Source organism: Aspergillus tanneri (assembly GCF_003426965.1).
Source record: "Aspergillus tanneri strain NIH1004 chromosome Unknown AapTan_1_pilon_pilon_pilon, whole genome shotgun sequence".
Taxonomy (NCBI): Eukaryota; Fungi; Ascomycota; class Eurotiomycetes; order Eurotiales; family Aspergillaceae; genus Aspergillus; species Aspergillus tanneri.
In genome coordinates this window covers 1,882,873-1,904,433 of record NW_022984628.1, presented here as the reverse complement: position 1 = coordinate 1,904,433, position 21,561 = coordinate 1,882,873, and the positions used below count along the sequence as shown (strand labels likewise).

The 21,561-nt window shown below is 47.1% G+C and overlaps 5 protein-coding genes across 5 annotated transcripts; 2 read left to right on the top strand and 3 right to left on the bottom strand.

Annotated features, from left to right (window-relative positions):
• Positions 1-952: 952 nt before the first annotated feature.
• mirC (siderochrome-iron transporter MirC) lies at positions 953-2,971 on the bottom strand (the record flags this gene model as incomplete). The annotated part of the gene is made up of 5 exons (XM_033567336.1): positions 953-1,653; positions 1,705-2,439; positions 2,504-2,634; positions 2,686-2,881; positions 2,938-2,971. The coding sequence occupies 5 exons, from the start codon at positions 2,969-2,971 to the stop codon at positions 953-955; spliced, it is 1,797 nt and encodes a 598-aa protein (XP_033429331.1).
• Positions 2,972-5,642: 2,671 nt separating this feature from the next.
• Positions 5,643-6,236, bottom strand: ATNIH1004_002649 (uncharacterized protein; the record flags this gene model as incomplete). The annotated part of the gene is made up of 1 exon (XM_033567335.1): positions 5,643-6,236. One exon carries the CDS (start codon positions 6,234-6,236, stop codon positions 5,643-5,645), a length of 594 nt encoding a protein of 197 aa, XP_033429330.1.
• Positions 6,237-6,899: 663 nt separating this feature from the next.
• Positions 6,900-8,513, top strand: ATNIH1004_002648 (glycosyltransferase family 69 protein; the record flags this gene model as incomplete). The annotated part of the gene is made up of 1 exon (XM_033567334.1): positions 6,900-8,513. One exon carries the CDS (start codon positions 6,900-6,902, stop codon positions 8,511-8,513), a length of 1,614 nt encoding a protein of 537 aa, XP_033429329.1.
• A 286-nt stretch (positions 8,514-8,799) lies between these two features.
• ATNIH1004_002647 (uncharacterized protein) lies at positions 8,800-10,419 on the top strand (the record flags this gene model as incomplete). Its single annotated transcript, XM_033567333.1, has 5 exons — positions 8,800-8,937; positions 9,135-9,705; positions 9,772-10,178; positions 10,225-10,337; positions 10,386-10,419. The coding sequence occupies 5 exons, from the start codon at positions 8,800-8,802 to the stop codon at positions 10,417-10,419; spliced, it is 1,263 nt and encodes a 420-aa protein (XP_033429328.1).
• Positions 10,420-17,251: 6,832 nt separating this feature from the next.
• ATNIH1004_002646 (uncharacterized protein) lies at positions 17,252-17,541 on the bottom strand (the record flags this gene model as incomplete). Its single annotated transcript, XM_033567332.1, has 2 exons — positions 17,252-17,377; positions 17,434-17,541. The coding sequence occupies 2 exons, from the start codon at positions 17,539-17,541 to the stop codon at positions 17,252-17,254; spliced, it is 234 nt and encodes a 77-aa protein (XP_033429327.1).
• Positions 17,542-21,561: the final 4,020 nt, after the last annotated feature.

Sequence of the window (21,561 nt, the reverse complement as noted above, 5' to 3'; positions counted from 1 at the left end):
CGTTACGCCAAACAACAGAATGGATCCAATCAATGCCTCGACTAGATGCGGGCGGTCTTCCAGTCAACCTATCAGTCAAGTCACCTAATAGAGTACTAGGTAGGTAGTCACGCCGTCGCCGGTCGAATGACAGAGGCTCAGAATCGCCTTGTTGGCTCCTCCCTCTGATTTCCGGTGATATCTTCACATTCTATATTTAATACGGCAATAACTAGTTAGTTAGCCATACTGGTAAAGTACAAAGTGCTAGTACCCCAATAAAAGACCGCCGGCTAAGTTTCATCACCGCGAGGCCCGTATTCCCCGAAACTCTCCTTACGGCTTTGATGATGATTGATCAATACAAGGGCCTTGTGGAGGCGAAAAATGTGCAAAAAATCTGCCATTCGTGTATTGCTAATCATTGCTAATATATATATAGCATGCCATAAATCATTTCATCTATTCCAATCGTCAACATAACTCCGTTTCATGTACACCCCGAGGTGAAGTCCTCCTCTAAGCGGCTCCCTACCGCTACTGTAATTTGATGAGATGCCAGTATACATGGATAACCCAAGAAAAGAAAGCTCTGTAAACGTTGATATACGATGATGTCAGGTAAGGGAACGACGGCTTCCAATCGTTTGAGACAGCCATCGGTTTACCATCCAATCGTAGTCAATCGCTTTCAGCCGTTATCTGCCACATTTAATTCTGCCCATTATTATCTTCAATTCGCCTGCTAAAGCAGCGGCAATAGCGCACAGTGGGGTACTCAGACACTACAACCAACAAAGACCGGAGACCTGCTCCATATGCTTCCTGTCGGTGGTCGAATCGCAGCATTAGGAACTCACAGCGTGTGAACCCTCACTTCATGTCAAGTTCGTTTCACGTGTCCTTCGGGCTCGGATTCGGCTTCAACATCTGGGGACACTGGTTTCCGGTCGGATGGATTCATCTGCTTCTGTTAGGCGCCTTCACTAGAGTCGTCGGCCGGAGATTTTACCTTGTCAAGCTTATAGTTCTCCATCAAAAGGCTTAGGGGGATCAGGGGGATGGTAACAAGAAACGCCAGTATCAACAACTTATTCATAGTCTCTTGGTATGCCCTGTTGATGGCGACTCTAGCCGGCGATCCCATCGGGTACTCCAGCGCCTTGGTCAATTTCCCGAAAATCGCCTTTGCGTTCGATTTGTCCTCATCTGGCAGATACAGCTGAAGTTTCTGGGGCAGGTTATGGGTCCAAACGGCACCCGAGATCGCCGCACCCACCGCACCGCCTAGCTCCATAGACGTAAGGAACATCGCCGTAGCGGCAGCGACTTCCTGGTGGCTAGCCGACGCCTGAACCCCGAGCTGAACAGGGACGTTCAGTAGCCCACCTCCTATCCCGATCACGATTTGCGTTCCCAAGATCTGGATCCACGAGCTTCCTTCTTTGCGATAGAGCATCATCAACACAATGCCCGAGCTATACACTACGCATCCGATGACAACGAAGACGCGGTACCGTCGAGTTAACTTGATCAATATTGACACCCCAAACGCAGCAATAGTGGACGTGAATGCAAAAATCTGGGTAACACGACCTGCTGTCGAGACCGCGTATCCTTGGACAACCTGAAGGTAAGAGTAAAGGTATGGCTGCACAGAAAAGTAAAAGGCCACTGGCTTCTGTCAGGAATGCGTCTTTCCAAGGCTTATCGAAGGATACATACTGAAGTACCAAAACGCCAAGGCGCAGCCAGCGAGGACAGTGCGCTGCTTGAGAAGATGCAGGGATAATACGGGCTTGGGGACGAACCTCTTGGAAGTTTCCCACAGGGGCAGCACCAGCAGGCATACAACGCCAACCCCAATCATTGCCATAATACTGTTGTTCTTCCAACCATTCTTAGCGTTGGCAGCAAGAGTCAGGGGTACCAAAATCAATGTAACTGCCGCCGAAAGTAGAATCAAGCCAAACATATCCAGATCATACCACGTACGTCGGACAGCAGCGCCGAACCCAGGTCGGCGCCTATGTCTAGGTTTAATGAGATTTAGTCTCCTAGCTTTGCGCTGGTTCAGTAACAGCGAGAGCGCCAAGGGAAGAAACGATGCTGGCAATATAATCGACCATATCCCGTATCCCCAGCGCCACGACAAATTTTCGAGAATTGCATCAGCGATCATCGGTCCAATCCAGACCGTAACAAGAAACGGAAACTCCGGTAAAAGAGTGAGGAGGGCCCTATTGAGGAGGCTGCTGCTGTCCGCAATGAACACCTGCTGAAGTATTTGCAACCCTGTCGAACCGGCGGAATAAAAGATCTGAGCCGACGCATAAGCCTGAACACTATTCGAGGCAGCCATCTGAATATATCCAAGAGTGTAGATAAGGATACAGATACAGAACGCTTCAAAGCGACCGAAGACATCGGCTATTTTAGCCATAGGGGGCTTAATGACGGCTGAGAGGTTGTCAGTTTGTCCGGGCAACAATGATCTACGCCATGCATAAAGCTGAGCACCCACCATTGACTACATTCTGGACAACAAGGACTGTTGAAATCAACGAGTGCTTGCTAAATGCACTGGTTGCATAAGCCGAGAGTGACATAGTTGTCTGGCCCTCTAGTGATGTGCAAAATGCCATGAGAAAAATGCTTCAGCCGGTTAGTATATTGTACCATCCATTGTATCGTGCACGTGTAAACCTTATATAAGCAATGACCAAAGACTTCGTAGTCCATGTCAAGTTAATTGCTTCAATCTTCCGAACACCTTCCTGGACTGAGTCCTCCGACGATGTTGTCGTGCTGCCATTTCCTTCACTCTCGTAACCCTCGTGAAGGAGACGGTCTCCTTCCTCGCCGTGATTCTCCATTTGACTGATGGTTCCATAAGAAGGTCCTGAATGGGTATCAAGCAAGGGCATTGCGGCTGTGCCGGAAAAGTCGATGACGAACCGGGCTGGATGGCTCTACTTTGAGCAATGTCCATTTATCGAGATCGACCGTATAAATTGTAGGTTGGGACAAGGGTGTGTTGAATTTAAGAGCCGAGTGTCTAAAACGAAATGGTGTATGGCAGATATGTAAGCGGATGTGGAAGGAATGATCTGAGCCATCCAGATCAGTCAAGTGAAAAAGTGTGACGTATGGCCCCGGGGGGGGAGGGGGTATATCAGGAGGAAAAGAAAAGAAGGGGGCTAAAAAAGGAAAGAAAACCGAAAAAGAAGAAAAAAATATATGAGCTGGAAGACAGAGGTGAGACGTCAGGCCTCCCGCCGGCTGTCGGAGTTGAGCTTTAGGTAACCGAATCCGATACACAGACGGACGCGGATCCTTAGATCTGTCGTACAAAGGAAGCAGAGATTCGAGTCCTTGGACTCGAACCTCAGCTTGCTGCGAACCAATTGATAACGATGGACGGACTGCACTTAGGAGGAGCCACAACTTTAGCCTATGGGCTTAACCCCCGAGGCCCAAAATGGTAGCGTTGTAGCCTGTGCACCGACGAGCTGGGTGAAATGCGCCCGTATTGCACACCAGAGTATATCTACCTATCTAATCAATCGCTAACTCCTCGCTTTGGCAGGGAGGTTCGTTGCGAGACTGATCCTTCAAGTGTGGGTACATCGAATGCCTCTTTTGAACTCGAGGCCAGGAGAAAAGAGACCTGAACGAGGAACAAAAACGAGTTCCCTGATCAACCATCGAGGTAGAGGCCGAATAGCCTCCTAGGTGGTGGTAGTATGGTTTGGCTGGGGTGACCAGGGGAGATGTTGTTGACGAAGAGAGGAAAAATTGTGGGGAGAGAGTGGCAAAACAATGGATCAGAGTGTGTCACGCTGGAAGAGCATCAGATATGATAAGATCACCTGGGCGGTCGGGCCGAACGGCATGGCTGGATGCAGCAATCCTCGGCAACAAGGTGATGGTGGAGGGGAGAATAGCTTTACTTTTTATCTACGCGGTGTTCATTCTATGTACATATAAGTAATTATTACTTAGGTGAAGAATAAACGTTCATTAATCTTCTCCTGCCCCTTGCAGTCGGAAAGTCAGTCTACCGCAGATGATAATCCCTAAAAGAATGCTAAGTTCTTTTTGATGATTCCACGGCCTGTCCACACAGCACACTAACTCACAGTTTACAGAAAAAGTCGCATGATCGAGGAAACTTCGGGTAGTACCGCTCCATCACCCACTCAGCTCAGCTCAGACAAGTATTCGTGTTCCTCGGGGATTGAGATGAGTCAGAGTGCCTCGTCTCTGCTGCTGCCTGTGACCCTCCATTAACCCAGTTTAAGAACAAAACCGCGAGAACCGCCAGTCAAAAATATTCGTTATTCGTCGTTGTTCCAATTTCTGACTACATACATGGATTTTGTTCTCGTCCGACCACCTATCGACAGTTATTCTGTAGATACCCAACTACGACAGTGGTCCCTCATTCGCGTCACCGCTCCTTGTGGAATAAATGTAGACATAGTCTCCCTTGGCCTGGTGGGTTCCTACATCCCGCCAAGATAATCCATCATCCATTCAAGTCTCTCTCGCTGTCAAGGACGGAGGATATTGATTAAATTATCTCGTGACGTATTGACCCACACAGTGAGACAATAAGAGACATATCCCGCCTCTTGAGACTCGAGGGTTGACTCATGTTCCACGTGGGAGATATACCGTCGCAACCACTTATTTACAGGGGGTGGTTCTAGTGCGTACTATGTAGATACTGTTGATCACGTTTTATTCTGGATAGTTAAAGCCAAAAAAAAATAAAAATAAAAATAAAAAATAATTTTGGTAGCCTGTCGGAATAATGCCAGGATTGCTCGTAGTTTGTATATATATAAATAATCTGCCGAAGACACTGCTTTTCTAGGCCATTTGAGTTTGAGCCAGCATAATAAAGCTAAATATTTTAATTATAGTAGCTACGTTAGTTACAAGTAGTCAGATTTTCTCCTAAAGGCATTCTTGCAACAAAATACTGGTTACATGGATCTGGTTCTATTTGTGTACTTGTATAGCAAGCTAGTGTGCTAATTTTGGTTATAACTATCTCCCCCCAAGGAACATTTTCAATGGACGCGACGTATTCGTCTAGAACAGACAAATACAAAAATCAAGGGAAACTTGTCTGTAATTCAAATTGTGGGAGGCAGCTACTACTTCGTAGCCCATTTGAACTCTCATACAGAATCAACTAACTCTATGTAACCTGATATCCTTTAGCAGTAGACCCCCGCAAGATCCATTGTATATAGGTACAGTAATCTGCTGATTTGATGACATCTCTGTGTCTATACTACATCATAGAATCAATAAGCAGTACCAATATCCTTATCATCTGCAATGCAATGGAATTGGTTGGCATTGGAATGCAATACCATGCGAACATGAGAATAAAAGCGGGGTACATGACTTGGACCGAGAGGATAATTCATGGGCTCTGGTGGTACTTAATATAGCCGTGGGTAAGTCTCATTAAATGATGTTATGATTGAAATATCCAGATCTAGTGCAAAAGGCACGTCCATATAAGCTGCTCGCATTAAACATACAGCAACCAAAACAGTCTGAGCTGCCATACATAATGTTGTCTAACTGGGCCCAAACTGAGAGATTGCACTGGCCAGTATCCAGCCACACTTCTCCCACATTCAATCACTTGTATCGATTACCAGATGGCCAAAGTTCACCTCCAATCTGCCTCCCTCCTTACTAGGCTTCGCTGCATAGACGCCCACCCAGAGATCCTCAACATCCAGGTCCTCGAAGACCCAGGTCACCTCCCGGAGGGGGACCCTCTGGATGCCCTCAACCAAGTAAATCCATAAGTTGCTGTCTTCTTTGACGAGTTCCAAGGTGGCAGCCCCACCACCTGAAGGCACTCCCTGCAGACTCCAATCTGCCCACCGATCCTTGGCGACTGTGCTGAGATGGGGCCGGCCGTGTGTATACTCGATGCCGGTTTTGACCCATTTCCGGGTCCCGTCGGTCTTGTTGAGGACCAGAATAAGTCCCCCCTGATCGTAGGTATGCTTCCAGTTGGCACTGAAGGCGACCCTCGCTCGCTTGAACGATTTCAAAGGCATGGTTCGATATAATATCGGCGCGTTGAACGCTTCCTCTAACGATGGTTTGCTCCACACGTCTGTATCCGGGTCCGTTTGGATCGGGAATAGGGTGGGAAGGTTCCCCAGGCTATTCCTGGGGACTTCTTGTGATGAATTGGCAAATTTGTACTCGGCCATGATGATTGTTGAGTCAAATCGGGTGGCAATAGTGTGTGCTGACGGGGTTTGCGCAAGACCCTGGGAAGCTTGGAGAGGGACGAATAAAATAGAAATTGCAATGATCAAGAGTTTGTTCAGCAGCACAAAATTCAGTCAGGAGAAGGGAGAGGACCAAGAGAATGAATGAATGGGCGACCTAGGTACGTCACTTGAAAGTGGAAGCTCCACCATCCTCAGACGACTGGTACCCTATGACAGTGATGACTCCATTGCAGCGGGGTTGGTCGGGAGGTTTTGGCGGGGTTGAGAGTCCTCCGCATGTGTTGGTCTCCCTTGTTTCGTTTGCCGACAAATCTTCGTGCTCTTGACAAGGGGCACATTGGACGCAATGAGGATGGTCTTCATAGTCCCGTTCGCCTTCTCGACTTCTTTCGTCTCTCGCCGACTCGCCGACTCGCTGATCTGATCTCTCAACGCCTTGGCATCGCGCGCTGACGTAACCTGAAGGGTGTGGAGCTTAACCGATTTGGAAATTGTCGAATGGCGATGCCTGGAGAGATTTCCTTGCCTGCTCAGGGGTTGTCTGGTCTATGCGCTGCCCGTTGAATCTCGTCCGGTAAATCTCTTCTCAGGGATAGGTCGGGCGACTGGATTCCAATTTGTCAGTGATGATTGTCAGTCATGTCCCCGCGTCTTCATTATCCCGATGGGTATGAGCTTGCTAGTTGTTCATCGATCGACTCGCAAGGGACGTTCAATCTAGATGAAGCGGACTTTGAGTCGCAAAGACCTCCAAGGCATCGACGACTCTTGCACAGAGTGCCTCTTGTCTCGCGACTGGTCTCACCCGCATACTGGGGATACCACCGCCTCCAGTCTTCCAGGCCATTTCTTTCGAAGTCACCACCCCATCGCTGTCGTCGCCGTCTACTGCGACACATATTCTTCTACATACGCGCTGTCGCAGGCATTATTCTTGCCCTTCTGATCTTCACCGCGATTTTCCAGCCGTCTTACACCCGTCCACCCCCGCATTATGCGGCGCTCCGGGAGGCTATATCGCAGTCGAAGGCTTCCGGTCGGGGCAATCTGCGCCAAGAGCGGATCTTTATCGCTGTTAGTTTGTATGACCGTGATGGAGGACTGGCGCGGGGACAATGGGGGTCGCAGTTGCTCCAATTGATCGATTTGCTCGGGGAAGAAAATGTCTTCTTGAGTGTCTACGAAAACGACAGCGGGTCGGAGGGTGAAAATGCGCTGCGAGACCTGGAGAGACAGGTTTCATGCAATAAGTCCATCGTGTTCGAAGAACACCTGGATTTACATGACTTTCCCCGAGTGATCATTCCCGGAGGATCGCATCGGGTTGTCCGCGTGGAGTACTTGGCTGAGGTCCGCAACCGAGCCTTACGACCCTTAGATGAAAGCCCCGCGATACGCTACGACAAACTTCTCTTTCTGAATGACGTTATGTTCGACCCTGTTGATATCCTTCATCTGCTCTTCTCGACCAATCTTGGCGGCGATGGCGTCACCCGCTATCGCGCCGCTTGTGCTATTGATTTCGAAAACCCGTTCAAGTTTTACGACACGTATGCGACCCGTGATCTCCAGGGATACAGCATGGGCCTGCCTTTTTTCCCCTGGTTCACTACGGCGGGAGAGGGACAGAGTCGGAAGGATGTGCTGGCGGGAACAGATGCTGTTCGGGTCCGGAGCTGCTGGGGAGGTGCGGTGGCATTTGATGCGCAATACTTCCAGCACAGCACGTCGCCAACGACAGGGGAAGGAGCCTTGAAACTGGATACAGCGGGCCCGGAGAATCGATGGGATAACCCACCAGCTCGCTTTCGCGCTCCGCAAGAACTGTTCTGGGAGGCATCTGAATGCTGTCTCATCCATGCCGACATCCAACCGGGTCATTTGAATGTGAATGAGGTGGTGGACTCGGGGATCTATCTCAACCCCTTTGTTCGAGTGGCATACGGTTCTCGCACTCTGTCCTGGCTATGGACCACGCGTCGGGTTGAGAGACTCTACAGACTCATCCACAATATTGGGAACCACCTGGTTGGTCTCCCTCGGTTTAATCCTCGCCGAGCAGAAATCCCTGGCCAAAGAGTCGAGCGCAGCGTTTGGGTTCCCAACGGCAACGAAGAATATGGCGGCTCCTTCGAGACGGTGGAACAGATCGTCGACAAGGGCGGTTATTGTGGACGTCCAGGGCTCCAGGTGATTGTCGAAAATCGCGAAGAAGGTCAGGCTGCATGGGAGAGCATCCCATTGCCAGCCTGAGCTGTCAAGCCCATTGTTGTATGTAGTATTTCCCTTTGGCTTCATCTTCTATAGTTCTCTCCAATATGAGTTTCTATAATGAAGCATCGGTATCGCGGAGATGTCCGAATCCTATCCTAACCAAGCCGTTCTTCCCCCCTTGGCAAATGTAGATAGATAAACGTCTGGTTGTCCCGCTGCCTGATGTCAGAGACCTGCTTTTACCTCTTGCCCATCGTCCTTCTTCTCTTCCTCCTCCTTCCTTCTGTTGATGCACTAGTCCTCTTCTCCTTGTTTCTCATCAGCAATGTATGAAGTCATGGAATTAATCAACGGCATCTTCCATGCGGCATTTGAGGCCCTGATGGACCGAAAGTCCTACGGTCTGGAGGAAAGCCGCCATGCCCCCAAGATGGGAGGGAGCCAGAGGTCGACCCCCTTCAAGGTGCGTTGCCCCTGTTTCGTTGCCCTTCGTCTTCTCTCTGTCTTTCTTTTCTCTTCTTTCTCTTCTCTTCTTCTCTCTTCTCTTTTCTCCCTTCTCCTCTCTCCTTCCACCCTCCTCTTCCCTTTCCCCTGCGTGGGTCTTCGTTTCTTCCCTTGCTTTTCTTTCACTGAACTGACTGAGTGACGTCAAACAAAAAGACTTCTGGTGAACAGAAGAATCCTTCCTTGTCATTTGCTTCCACCTCGCTTTCTCATCATCCCATTGATCACACATCCCCTCTCAGTCACGTATCCGACACCGAGAGGTCTACCAAGATGCCTCCTGTCGCGAACGTAGACGATACTGCTGGCTTTATGGCAGCGGCTAGGGCCTTCAAGCTGAACCCGGCTAGCTACACTTCCCCTGTCACTCCCATTGCCCAGGAAGACTCCAACGAGCAGGTTGAAACTTGGAAGGCTCCTGAAGAATCTACTGGTGTGTTACCTGATGCAGCGGATGTTATCTCCGTGTCTGCCTCCAATAAGATGCGTTCCTCTCGTAAGTTCCCCCTGTCCTCGAATGCCTTTGAGCTCAAGCTGGTCCCAGCCAACATTGACACACCGTCGGTAGCAGACACCACCAAGCAGAAGACTGTTGGGGTTTCGAACGATGCTGTCTCTTTCGCCGCGGATGCTGGTGCATTGAGAGAGTCTGCTGGAGAAGAAGGGTATCGTGAGCATCTGACGACTTTTGAGACCTGGGGAAGGCCGGTCGCTCGTGACAAGCCTGGTAAGTCCTACGACATCGCGACATCCCCTTATCGGCGAGTGACTGACTGAATCACTCTTTGACCAGCTGCTCGTGTGCGAACCATCATAATCAAGGGGTTGCCATCTGCCTGGGCTAGTCCTGCCAAGGTGCTGCCCTTCATCTATGGGGGCGCGATCGAGAACATCTCTGTTTCTTCCTCCGGCACCGCCCTCATTCGGTTCTGCGATCCTGATGCATGCCAGGCTTTCTACGATAAGTACCCAAATGGCATTGACCTTGACAAGAGCCGCAAGCTCACCGTGTTCGTGGAAATGGGCAAGGATGTCAACGTGGTCAGCTCCCAGCTCTCGTTCAACCTGTCTGTTGGAGCCACCCGCGTCGTCTGTGCTGTCGGCGTTGACATGGATATCACCATGGCCCAGCTGGCTCAGTTGGCTTCTTCCCAGAACAGAAAGGTTGAGAAGATCCTGGACTACTATGTCCCTGACGTCGTAAGTTCCTAGAGTAGCCTCTTGACTCCTGTACTGATTCTGGTAGCCGAGAACCGTCACTTTCCGTTTCTGTAGCATCGAGGATGCTGTGCGTTTCCGCGCCGCGATTATTCGCAATATCGAATGGGAGCAGTGTAATGTGCAGTACACCACTGATCCGTGAGTATTCCTGCCTGATAGTAGATAGGATGGCTGATTATGATGTAGTTGTGACGCTGCTGCTGGTGTCCACGTGGACTAAGCTGTCTATCTGCAATTTACGTCGCATGATAGATCGGTAACCGATACAGGAGTCAAGATGGAGGATGGACAGTCAGATGAGATGGATGAGGTTATGTATGTACAGCCGATAGTTTATCACGTACAATAGTAGCATATTGCTTCATCTCTATGATCTTGCTTTCAAGTAGCCTTTGTGTTCTTGAGATTAAGTACCCTTGCATGGATGATATAGCTCTTAGATTCCAGATTTACATTGGTATGTATGGGCCCATAGCCTTTGAATGAGATCAACACAGCACAACGAAGACAGTATGCAGTCTCCAGACAAGGCATAAGGCAATAGTTCTCGACCTAAGCATCGCATTTACCACTTACACCATCTATACTGTAATACAGTACCATACCATACTATACCGACATCGGATACGACTGACCTCCCGCTAATCCCAAAGCAGCAATACATCTCCCACCAAGGTACTCCTTAAACAGGCAATTCAATCTCTCGGCACGCACGGGACAGGTCGGTAGGTGACCAACCTGATGAAGAGCGTATACGAGGGCCCATTCTATCCATAGTCAGAGAAAGTAAAAAAAAGAAAAAACAGTGGCCAAGGAAAGGAACTGGATTGAGAAGGTTCCTGTACTCCATGTATTATTGTAGACTCCATATCTCGTAAGTTGTAACGGCGCTGCTCGGCGAAAGTGAGACAACTAAACAAATAAGCGAAAAGCGGAGCCTTAACCTACCTAACTTACCTACTCCGCAGATACGGAGAGTAAGTAGGTACGTACGTACACTCGAGCTCATACCTTGGTTCAGCAATTGACCATCCCACTCGACCTGACTCGATAGAGTAATTGCACAAAGTTGGTTAAGGGAAGGTAAAGTTGGTTGGTACTGGAGCTGGAGCGGGCACGGACGGAGTCTATGTGATCTCCAGGTCCGGTCTATGAGTTCCATTTTCATTCATCTTCTAGATATAGAGTGGCTAACGATGTATGGGCTCCGGACGGAGAACCTCCATGTGAGTCTCGGACAGGTTCCATGTCTAACTTACTGATTAACACTTCGGATGTCGTCCGGTACCTGCACAAAGTCCAGACGATACCACGGATCGGTCCCCGGAAGATAGATGTAGGGGTCTGTTTGTCATTCGATTTCTTACTTAGAGTAAGTAAGTTTTAACTTCAGGCAGAACATTGGATACTGGATACTGGATACAGAGTACGGGGTTGCCAATGTCCGAGACACAAAGGGAAGGCGGGGAAGGAAATTACAGCCGACGCGGACATGTGGAGGGTCGGAGAACGGAGCCTCCGACTTGAACTACCAACTCTTTTCTCTAGCAGTTGTGAAGTTACGATTCACATCCCGTTGAAGAATGGGGGTCTGGGATCGGTGGGGAACCGAGTCGCACAGGATGGAGGATCCAGTATCAACTGTTCTATCTATATACATGGATACCTACTCTGTACTACTAACTCAGATGGGGATCATCAGGCAGTGAGTTTGAATTACTTTTTTTCCCCCCTATACTCTTGTCCATCGTATGCCATAAGTCTGCCAAATGACCAGTAATAACCATTCGTCAGTCATCCGCGAAGTGATGAAACAATCATCTCCACCTGGGGCTGAGCATATGCGGTGAGCAGAACAAGACCAGAAAAGGAAAAAAAATAAAATAAAAATTGCATCATCATCATCATCATCTCCTTGCTGAAAGACAATTCTTCTCCAATTGCGGAGGATGTCTAGACGCGCGACTGAATGTGTTACTAAGAAACGGAGGTCGCCGATGAAGAATGAAATGACAGTTGTATGGCCGGAAGACTTTTTTATTTCCTTCATTCATTCAACCTTTTTGTGCCTTTAAGAAATCCAAAATTGATCCAAGGGTAGGGGAAACGTCTGGCACCTCACCGAATCATGGAAATAGCGCCGGGTTTCTACCATGGTTGAGGACTTGAGAGGCACGCGTCAAGTCCGCTGGTATACATACGGCCGAAAGGCTTGGTCTCCTTACCTAAAATGTAGACAGGAGACAGGTGCCCTGGTAGGCATTCTGTTCCTCGTAAGTTCTATCTCAGACCATCAAAAAGCTTGGGATCATTTGATCTCAAGCCTCGTGAATCCGACGGCGCAGGTCCGAAGTCCAACGGAAGTTAAATCCAAACCGCTAAGCATTGCTGGATCAGGTTAAACCGTCATCCATATCCCGTGTATCTTGAAAGTAGAGAATCCGTACAGGAAGTAGAAAGTACGCAATGCCTACCGCATAAACCCGCCTAGCACTACCTACTCCTCCTGGAACCATCTACATATACATACAGTCGTATGCACGTATGCACGTATTTAGGCACACTCCAGGATTCGATATTAATAATTCGAAAGCGATATACCCCTCCGAACCCGACAAAAAGGGAAAAAAAAAAGAGGAGCATCGCATCGCTCCAGTTAGTCGACCGAGTACTCCGGAAGACGGCGCGACCCCCTCTTCGGTGTTCCTCCACCGTCTGATTATTGCATGGCCGATACCACCATGGTCCCGACAGTTTGGATGAAGGTGTGATAGTTGGGCATTAGTATCCAACCTTGAGCAGGTTCCGTCCAGCTGAGCCCCCCTGGTCCAGTTTGCCGCTGCGGCATCTCCAATCCGGTAACCGATGGACAGGGTGAACAGAGAGCAAGGCAGAAGGGAGAGAGGGGAAGGTGGATATGAATGATATGATTTTGGCTCCATGGTTACGTTTCTTCCATCCAATCTTCCATCCAACTTAAAAAATAGTATACAAAGTGCGAGTGTATACGACAGCCCTATCGGAAAACATACTAAATATAAATAAAGAAGAAAGAAAAGAAAGAAAAGGGAAAAAAGGCTAAGTGAGAAAATTCAAAAATTCAAAAATTCAAAAAAAAAAAAAACACAGCGAATGAACATTCGAATCAACACCAATAACGATAATATCAGACCAATCGTAGACCCTCTCCCCTTTTTGCCCTAAATAAGAACCTAAGTCCAACAGAGCAGAATCAAATCTCACATTGTGATTATTTTCCCTGCCGAATTATTGTCGATCGAAACGGCCTGAAGAGAGATGTCATTTCATGACAATACCGTACCAACTTAGGTATGTACTGTATTGTGTGATCTGGGCATTGCATTCATTGGCAGCAAAACTGGTGTGAAATCTAAGCTTTGTCTGCTAGATACTACGCAAGGCACAATCCTGAGCGCTGCCGTAGAAATAGTACGTGGCCATTCTTATTAGTAGTACTATTATTATTCTAAGAACAATATAGTTATAATTACAATCCGCAGCCACTTAGGCAGGCATATTAAATTACATGGCCGGATTTTCCGAACTTAGCTCCGCACCCTTCCAATTTGCAAGTGCATAGCGCCGCCGATATGTATGGAGACTGTGCCGCAGCCCAACGCAGTAGACCAAATGCCAATCGACATTTGCCCGAATGGCCGATGATTGGATCCATGGGCACCCTATTACAAACACTGGTCTATATGTGTTGGTTATGGTTAAAGTCACTGAACCCCTCTCTAAACCCTTAGGGCAATGTAATGTCAGAACTAGGGGAAAAAAAAAAAAAAAGGCCTCGTAGCGTCGCATTCATATTTTGTAGGAAGTAAATTGACATGACGAGCACTGACTTTAGTTATGAGACTTTTGTCGTGGACTCTGTCATCTCACACTGGCTTACTAGATAACTGAGTTTGAGGAGATTTGCCCCACGTGTTGGGCGCAGGGGCTAAAAAAGACAAAAGTGTCAAGAGCTGGGACGGGCATTTAGTGTTTGTTAAAAAAAAATAAAAAAATAAAAAATGGTAGAATAAGAATCGCCCGGGAAAAAATAAGTTGATATTAATCTTACCACTCACAAAGAAAATCTAGGGATGGAGAAATTTTCCCTCCGTCAGGTCACCAACGATTGGCCTGTAATTTATTCACTTTTCCCCTCCACCCTGGACAAATCTCCAATCATCGACGGCCATGCGAAAATCGGTGGAATACTTTACCTCTCGCTGCAATCCGACAATGCCGTACGACGAGGTAACACATCTAATCTTAAATTTTCAAGCTTCTTATCGTCGAGTTTAACGCCCCAGAAGTATAAAATAAGTACGCAAAAACAACACCATAAGTACTATACCAAGTGCCACCTAAGTATGTGGGAAATGGACTTGTGCGCTTGCAAGATCGTCAAACATACCTAGGAGGTATGTAACCCCTCGCAAGGGACTGAGCACCATAGCTCCAATAAAGTTGACAGTACCCATGGTTCCCTGCTCCCGTCAAATGCTCTTTGTTGATTTAGGAAAATGCACATGCACATGCAACAACCCATGTAACTAATGTTGATTTGAAATCATCAGATCATCATGGGAAATATTAAGACGGAGTAGGTAAGTACCTAGTCGAAGAGTGGCTCGGCCGAGCCAAGACCGATTTAGCCCTACATCGCTGCTCCGTAATACTAGTTATTCCACAGCGTTATGCTGAAGATCAGGGGACAAGACGAGACGGCGTCGGCCAGGGATGAAAGGGGAAAAAAAAATTCTAAATTCTAAATTTAAAAAAAAAAGCAGGCAGCAGAGTAAATCGACATCCCCATTTCTGATCTTCCCACTACTCGGGTAATCTAAGAATAATAATCCTGCGTTCGTGGCGGATCATGAGAGCCATGCTCAATACACCAACAGTTAGTACTTAGCTGTCATGTTTCCCTTTTGGTAGTAGGCAACACATGTGTGGCCCAGAAACTCCGAGGTAAGGCTAGGCGGTGTTGGATCATCCTACATGATGATCTGTACATCTGAGACTGAAATGACTATCATTAGCGCCAGTGGAGCTGAAAGGTAGTATGTACCTAGTAAGGAGCTGTACGTTTAATATTACCCAGATGACAGCTGCTCTGATTGGGAGTTAACTTTTTTAATCTTGCTACTAGAAATTTTTTTGGCGTGGTCTTTTCAGTAACAATAATAACAATAAAGGAAACAAAGTACAGAGTCAGGACCTAGTACAGAGTTACTAGCAAGATAACTTGGCCGATGACAGCCTCGTTGAAGACGCATTTCAGCACCTTAGTAAGTGCTAATCTTAATGTGACTAGCTCTGACGCCACTCAAAACCAATCACGGTTCTGTACTCTGTATGGAGGAGTTGGCTGGACAGCCTTTCATCTACTTTGGAGGTTGATTTTGGTCATGATTTCCGTTGTACGAAAGAAAGTTATCCAGATAGCAAAAATATTTGGAATAAGTAACCACAGAGTATATAATTGGACAAAGCCATGCCATTTGAACAAAGAAAGTATAAAGTTGCCTAAACAGGAACGGAGCTACAATGCAGCGCACAGGTAAGATATTGACATTTGACGGATCAAGACCCAAAAGTTGATCGCAGCTGGAAGAGACCCCATTGGACGCTGGAAGCGCTGTTCCCCTTTTTTTAGCGAGGCAACCTGTCTCTACCGCGCATCAAGATCTAGACGCCTCGTCGATATCCATACAGATATGTTTGCTTGTCTACCTCGCCTCCGCATGGATCTTTCTGCAGCAACAATGTAGGTACGGTACTGGATGTACGGTGCAGCAAGCAGGGTAATTTTGTGCTCGACTGTCATATCCCCATTTTGCTAGCTTGTTTCGGGGTCAGAGACAGTCCCTCCTGCTTCTTGGTATACCTACTTAGTACTACTGTCTACATTAGGGAATGTAACCCCAGCGGCATGTAAGACTTACACACCCCATGGCAATTGCAACGCCGTTGACTCCCTGATGAGCGATGACCCATCACCAAGTGGAGAGAGTGCGATTGACATGCTCTGTATTGTATTATATTTCTTGCGTATACACGTAACCGACGGACGGGGAGATCCCGTCCGTTCCGAGTCAGGCACTGACGCTTTTGTTTCTTCTATCCTCCTTTTTTTTGTCGTTATTATTATTTACCAACCTGGTCTGGAGATTGATTTAATTTGCTCTGCCATCCTTCTACCCCTTTGTTCGTCTTTAATATGGAGAACACTGGGATCCTCGCTGGTTCGCCATGCGAATCAGGATCCGGTTCCATCACAGGCTATGGATATACAGCTAGGACCGCCCCAAATTGGTGGCGGAAGCCATCATGCAAAGGATCGGAAGTATCTTTCTGGAACTCCGGCTGTGGTCTCGTAATTACTCCGGATATCCGCATATAGCACTACTTAACACATACATTACTCCGTACTGCATGGTGAGATGATATCTCAGCGTTATATGCAAGACCAGTGGAGAGCCGGATCGAGCAATAATGTCTGGAATCTCGAACCACTCTACAGGATAGAGTTGAGAGCCCGAGGCGTCCGAGTGTAGTGGAATCACTGTGGAAAGCAACAAGCAACTAGGCAGTCGTCCGGGACTAGAGCTAAGTAGTCTTGCACTTAAGCTCGCTTGCATATGGGTTGGTAGTATCGTCGGTGGAGGCAGCCATTTTAGACCAGTATAGTAGCTTCGCGGCAAAACTTCGTTCGTTCCGGACGGAGTTGAGCCTCAAACCGGTTTCTTTCTCAGAATTCAGCAATCAATCTACGTCTGACTGGAATATTAAATTCGTCACTTGCAGGCAATCATTCCTTGTCCGTTTCCACATGGACAAGTTAAGGTAGGTATGACACCAGGTAGGTACCGTCTACCCCAGAGGAGGTGGGAGACGAGAGGTTACACATGGTTAACAAAGGGAACGGGTTCAGAAGAACATCCGATATCCACAAAATAGCAGGCCCTGCTGGAGTTGAATGTAACAGAAGGTCACGATCTCTCAAGGAGATCCTATGCAACCATGAGTCAGTGTCAAGCCGCCATTGCCTTAATCGCTGAAAGAATCCCTGTCGATGGTCTTCGTTCACGATGCGTACCCACCATTTCCTCCCGTAGAGGGGAGTTTTTTGCCAATAACAATTCTTGTTCTCGGGCCCACTATATCTGATTAGTGGAGGAAATTGAGCTGCTCCGCAGGTTGTCACGTGACTGACAGCAGCTGCGGGTACTCGTGTGACGAGAAGGGAGGAAGGAGGCTGGTTAGAAGCAAGAACGGGGATGGTGGGCATGGTTAGAGGCTGGGGATCGATAACGTTGGGCATTTCTGGTCCAAGCGGGTTAAAGCTATGGATCCTGGCGTAGGAGGATTGAGCGAGGATAGATGGTGATTCGCTAGCTCGAGTAAACTACGATGATGGCCAACTTTACCAGTTTGAACGCACGAGGCTAGCGAGTTAAGTTGGGCGGGCGTAGACGCGGACCTAAAATGAATCCGTGACAACCCCCCAAGAGTGTGTGAGATCTATAGTAGACGCATTGAAAGTGGGCGATCATACACACAGTAGGTACATTGCCGCGTGCGTCCCTTCAAATCATTCAGTGGGTCCATTTCCAGTTATGAGAGAGGATACGAAGGGAAATGTTTTCCTGAGGACCCGGATGTGAGATATGCTTCTGGTGTGTGTGTAGGTGGCAGCTGAAGCACCCCTCTCTCTATCTATGCAAAATGGGAATGATGAACCCGACTGTCACCATATGGGTAACGTCCGTTCCTGATCGTTCGATGGTTTTAGTTTCACGAAAGCTGGCTTGTGCTATTGGCTCCGCCAGCTGGATTCGAGCTTGCGCAATTTCACTGCGCCGCAATTTCCCAGCCAATGTTCCATCATTGTTCTGAGGCAAAGGGATGCAAATGCAATATTACCAGCAGCGCCTAGGCAGGATGTACGCCGACTTTCATTATTATTAATAGCAGTACTTCGTAGTACAATAATGACTCGACTATTTTTAATTGTACTTGGTCGTTGACCTTCCGAGTTGGGAAAACAGACTTGGTTTTCTTTGTTCTCTCTATAGCTTTTCTCTAATAGCTCGGTCCTGATAAGCGTCCGAGCCTCCCTACAGTCTTTCTCTTATTTTATTTTTATACATATTGTTTTCTTTTTTTTTTTTCCCTTTTTTTTTAAAAAAAAAAAAATTTTAATACAGGAGTAAAAATAGCTGACGTTCATGCCCCTATCTCCTTCAGCCCTTGCAATCCAATCAGCTCGCGCTCAAACTCGTCAATGAGTCGGAATAAGTCGTCGAAGGATGCTAGTAGTGAAAAGACGACGGTCCGAAGGATAGGATACGAATTCCTTCAAGGATTTTCTTTTCGTCAGGTGGGTGCGATATCGGTGTGACAAATGGATCGCCTTTCTTTCTCTGATTTATTTTATTTATTTTTTTTTCTTCATCATTTCGATGAAGATTGAATGTGGGGGTGTAGGAAGTGTTTTATTTACGTATTGAGCCATTCCTTGCAGGACATAAACGGGATCTGCTTGGTATTAGCAGGAATTGTATTCATCTCAAGCATCCCATCCCACAGATATGCAATGGTGGGAGATTCCGTAGTCGCTGTTTATGCAGCATACATGTTTAGTGAAAAAGGTAATCTGTTTGCCTTTTTACGCTTAACGTGTGCCGTACTCCGACTTTGTTTCATCGTGGACAGACATTTTACCATACCGTCACTGCTCTCTTGTCTATGCCGGATCATCGCCCGATACCCGATGCTTTTCTTCTGCCAAATCCGTCTTTGACTAAACTACCTACTGTTGACTATGAATGGATCTAACACGTCTTAGGCCCCAGGAGCCCACTCCCTTCTGATTATGCCTACTTTGACAGGTTCGTTCGGATGCACTAGTCTGATGACGATTTCCTCAATCCTCCTGTCTCTGGTTTTTATTTATTATTATTATTATTATTACTGTGGGTGTCTGATGTTTTCGATGACCTCAGATGTTTTTGGTTTGTTTTATTTTATTACTCAGCCGAGTAGCTTTCCATTTCTGGAAGGCACAAGTAAATTGGCACTCGAGGCAGGCACCCACACACAGTGCTGAAGTTTGAATCCCGAATTCAGAGTTCATCTGATTCGTAGTGTGGTACCCTTTACGGAAACGTAATGTGTTTTGGAAAGGTCCATCGGGATTTGCAGGTTGACAATCAGAAGAAGTCCAAAATCCGGTTAGATACCCTGTCTGTCAATGGTGTGCAACTCTCAGATACTCGACCAGGAAATCTCGTAGTAAGCCGATGAAATCATAAGCTGTGAAAACAAAACAAAAAGAAAAAGAATATAAAAAGAAATACTAAAAAGGAAAAAGAAAAAAGAAAAAAAGACGATCGTCTCACTTATGCAGAGATGTGTTGGCAGGTTCTGCAGATTGTTATCTAGCCTGCATGGTCCTGTTCCAGATGACTGCTGGGCACATACATTGGACCTTATGTTAGGGTATGGGGTGGTTAGGAAGGGGGATTTGGGGGGTGTCACGGGTGGATGGGAAGTGGGAAGATGAAAGTTGCCTAAACAATACCTGAACCAGGCCTTTTTTTAAAAAAAAAAAAAAAATAACACACCTTCTCATCCATAGAAAATCAATAACCCCTTTGGGGGACGAGTAACTCCGTATGCCCCATCCCAAGGCGGGGTACCCACTCACATCGTGTCTGCGGCTTGGCTGTCACGTCGCCTTGTCCTTCAGCAGTAATGGCTGTGTGTAATATTCTGAGACGAGCGAGGTAGACAGCATTAGAGCCGCACTCCTATTCGTGAATTGGTCCCAGTACCACGGTTCACCCAACAAGCCACTGCAGGTTAGGTTGCTGACTCTGTTTCTTCCATACACCAATGAAATGCGCTCTTTCCTGTTGGTTCTTAATCCCCCTCCTCCTCGTTCCCTGTCTGTTTTTACCAGTCTGCTTAAGACAGGGATGCTCCGTGCGGCGTACGAAGTTGGACCGACAACGAGAGCTTCTATCCTTTTTTTTTTTTTTTTTTTTTTTTTTTTTTTTTTTTTTTTTCCTTCTTCACCTTACTTCAGATCTCCCACCAACAATTTCTTCGGTTGCTTTGCCTCTGTCTTGGTGTTGCTATAGGGTAGCTATGAGTGTCGATGGACATCAATTATTGACAAGACTATAAGTAATAATCTCGAAGAGATCGGTGATAAACATGACCCATGATCCTCAATCTAAAATTACCCTTGTTCTACAATGGGTCGAGACCAAGGGGAAAATCCCCAGAGATAGTGATTAAATCTACTCTGAAGTAGGTGTCAGAACGAACAGACTTATCAGAGGGTTAAACATCCCACAGCTCCACCTAGTTTCCCCTAGGCATACTCCGTAGTACATACTCTGAGAAGGTTGACGATAAAGATGCTACAAATACTCTAACTCCCTCTGGCAAATAGCTGTCTGGGCGTCGTCTGATGTTCCCGCCTGCCCACTGTGGTTGAAACGCCGCTATAATGTCGTTTGGGTCGACCCGTCTTGCAGCGCTGGAAGAACCTATCAGGTCCGGGAAACCGAATCTTTCTCATGCAGTGGCAGGGCTGCAGCTTATACATACATACAGACATACATACGTTAGGTAGGGGAGGGCGGGGGCGAACCCTAGAATACAGTGTTGATATTCAACTCATACCTTAAACACGGCTCTTCTTTTTTCCATCTAGGAAAATGGGGTGGATTCTACTGGATTCTGCTGGGAACCCAAATATCCATCATCAATCAAACAATCACCAACAGTTAATCAGAATAAATGATGGATAATAAACAATCATATTAATATGTATATTAATATGATGCTGATGGCGATCATCCACATGCGAAAATAGATTAAAAATCATGGCTATTTTGTTCCATTCCTTCTGAACGGAGGCTTCTAGTGGCCGAAGAAACGGCTCCCCTTACGTACATAGACGAGGTCACCAATCGCACGTCTTCTTCATAATACCGACTACCTGTCTACGGAGAAGTCCAAATCAAGACCGTATCTGATCCTCTTCCGGAGGCGATGGACTCATCCCAAGTATACGAGATTCTGGAGAAGTGGTTCACGAGGCTTCGTTCCTTCGGGGTTTACTCTTGTACTTATTGGAGCAGATGGATAATCGGTGATCGACCAATGTTTCTTTGTGTGCACGGCAATTCTGTAACTTTAGTTCTTTATTTTCAGGCAAGGAAATGCCGTTTTTCCCCGCGTGGCTAAGTTGCTGTCAACCCCGAGGAGGACAGACTTTGGAACCACAAGAATAAACCTTCCTTTTTTTTTTTTTTTTTTTTTTTTC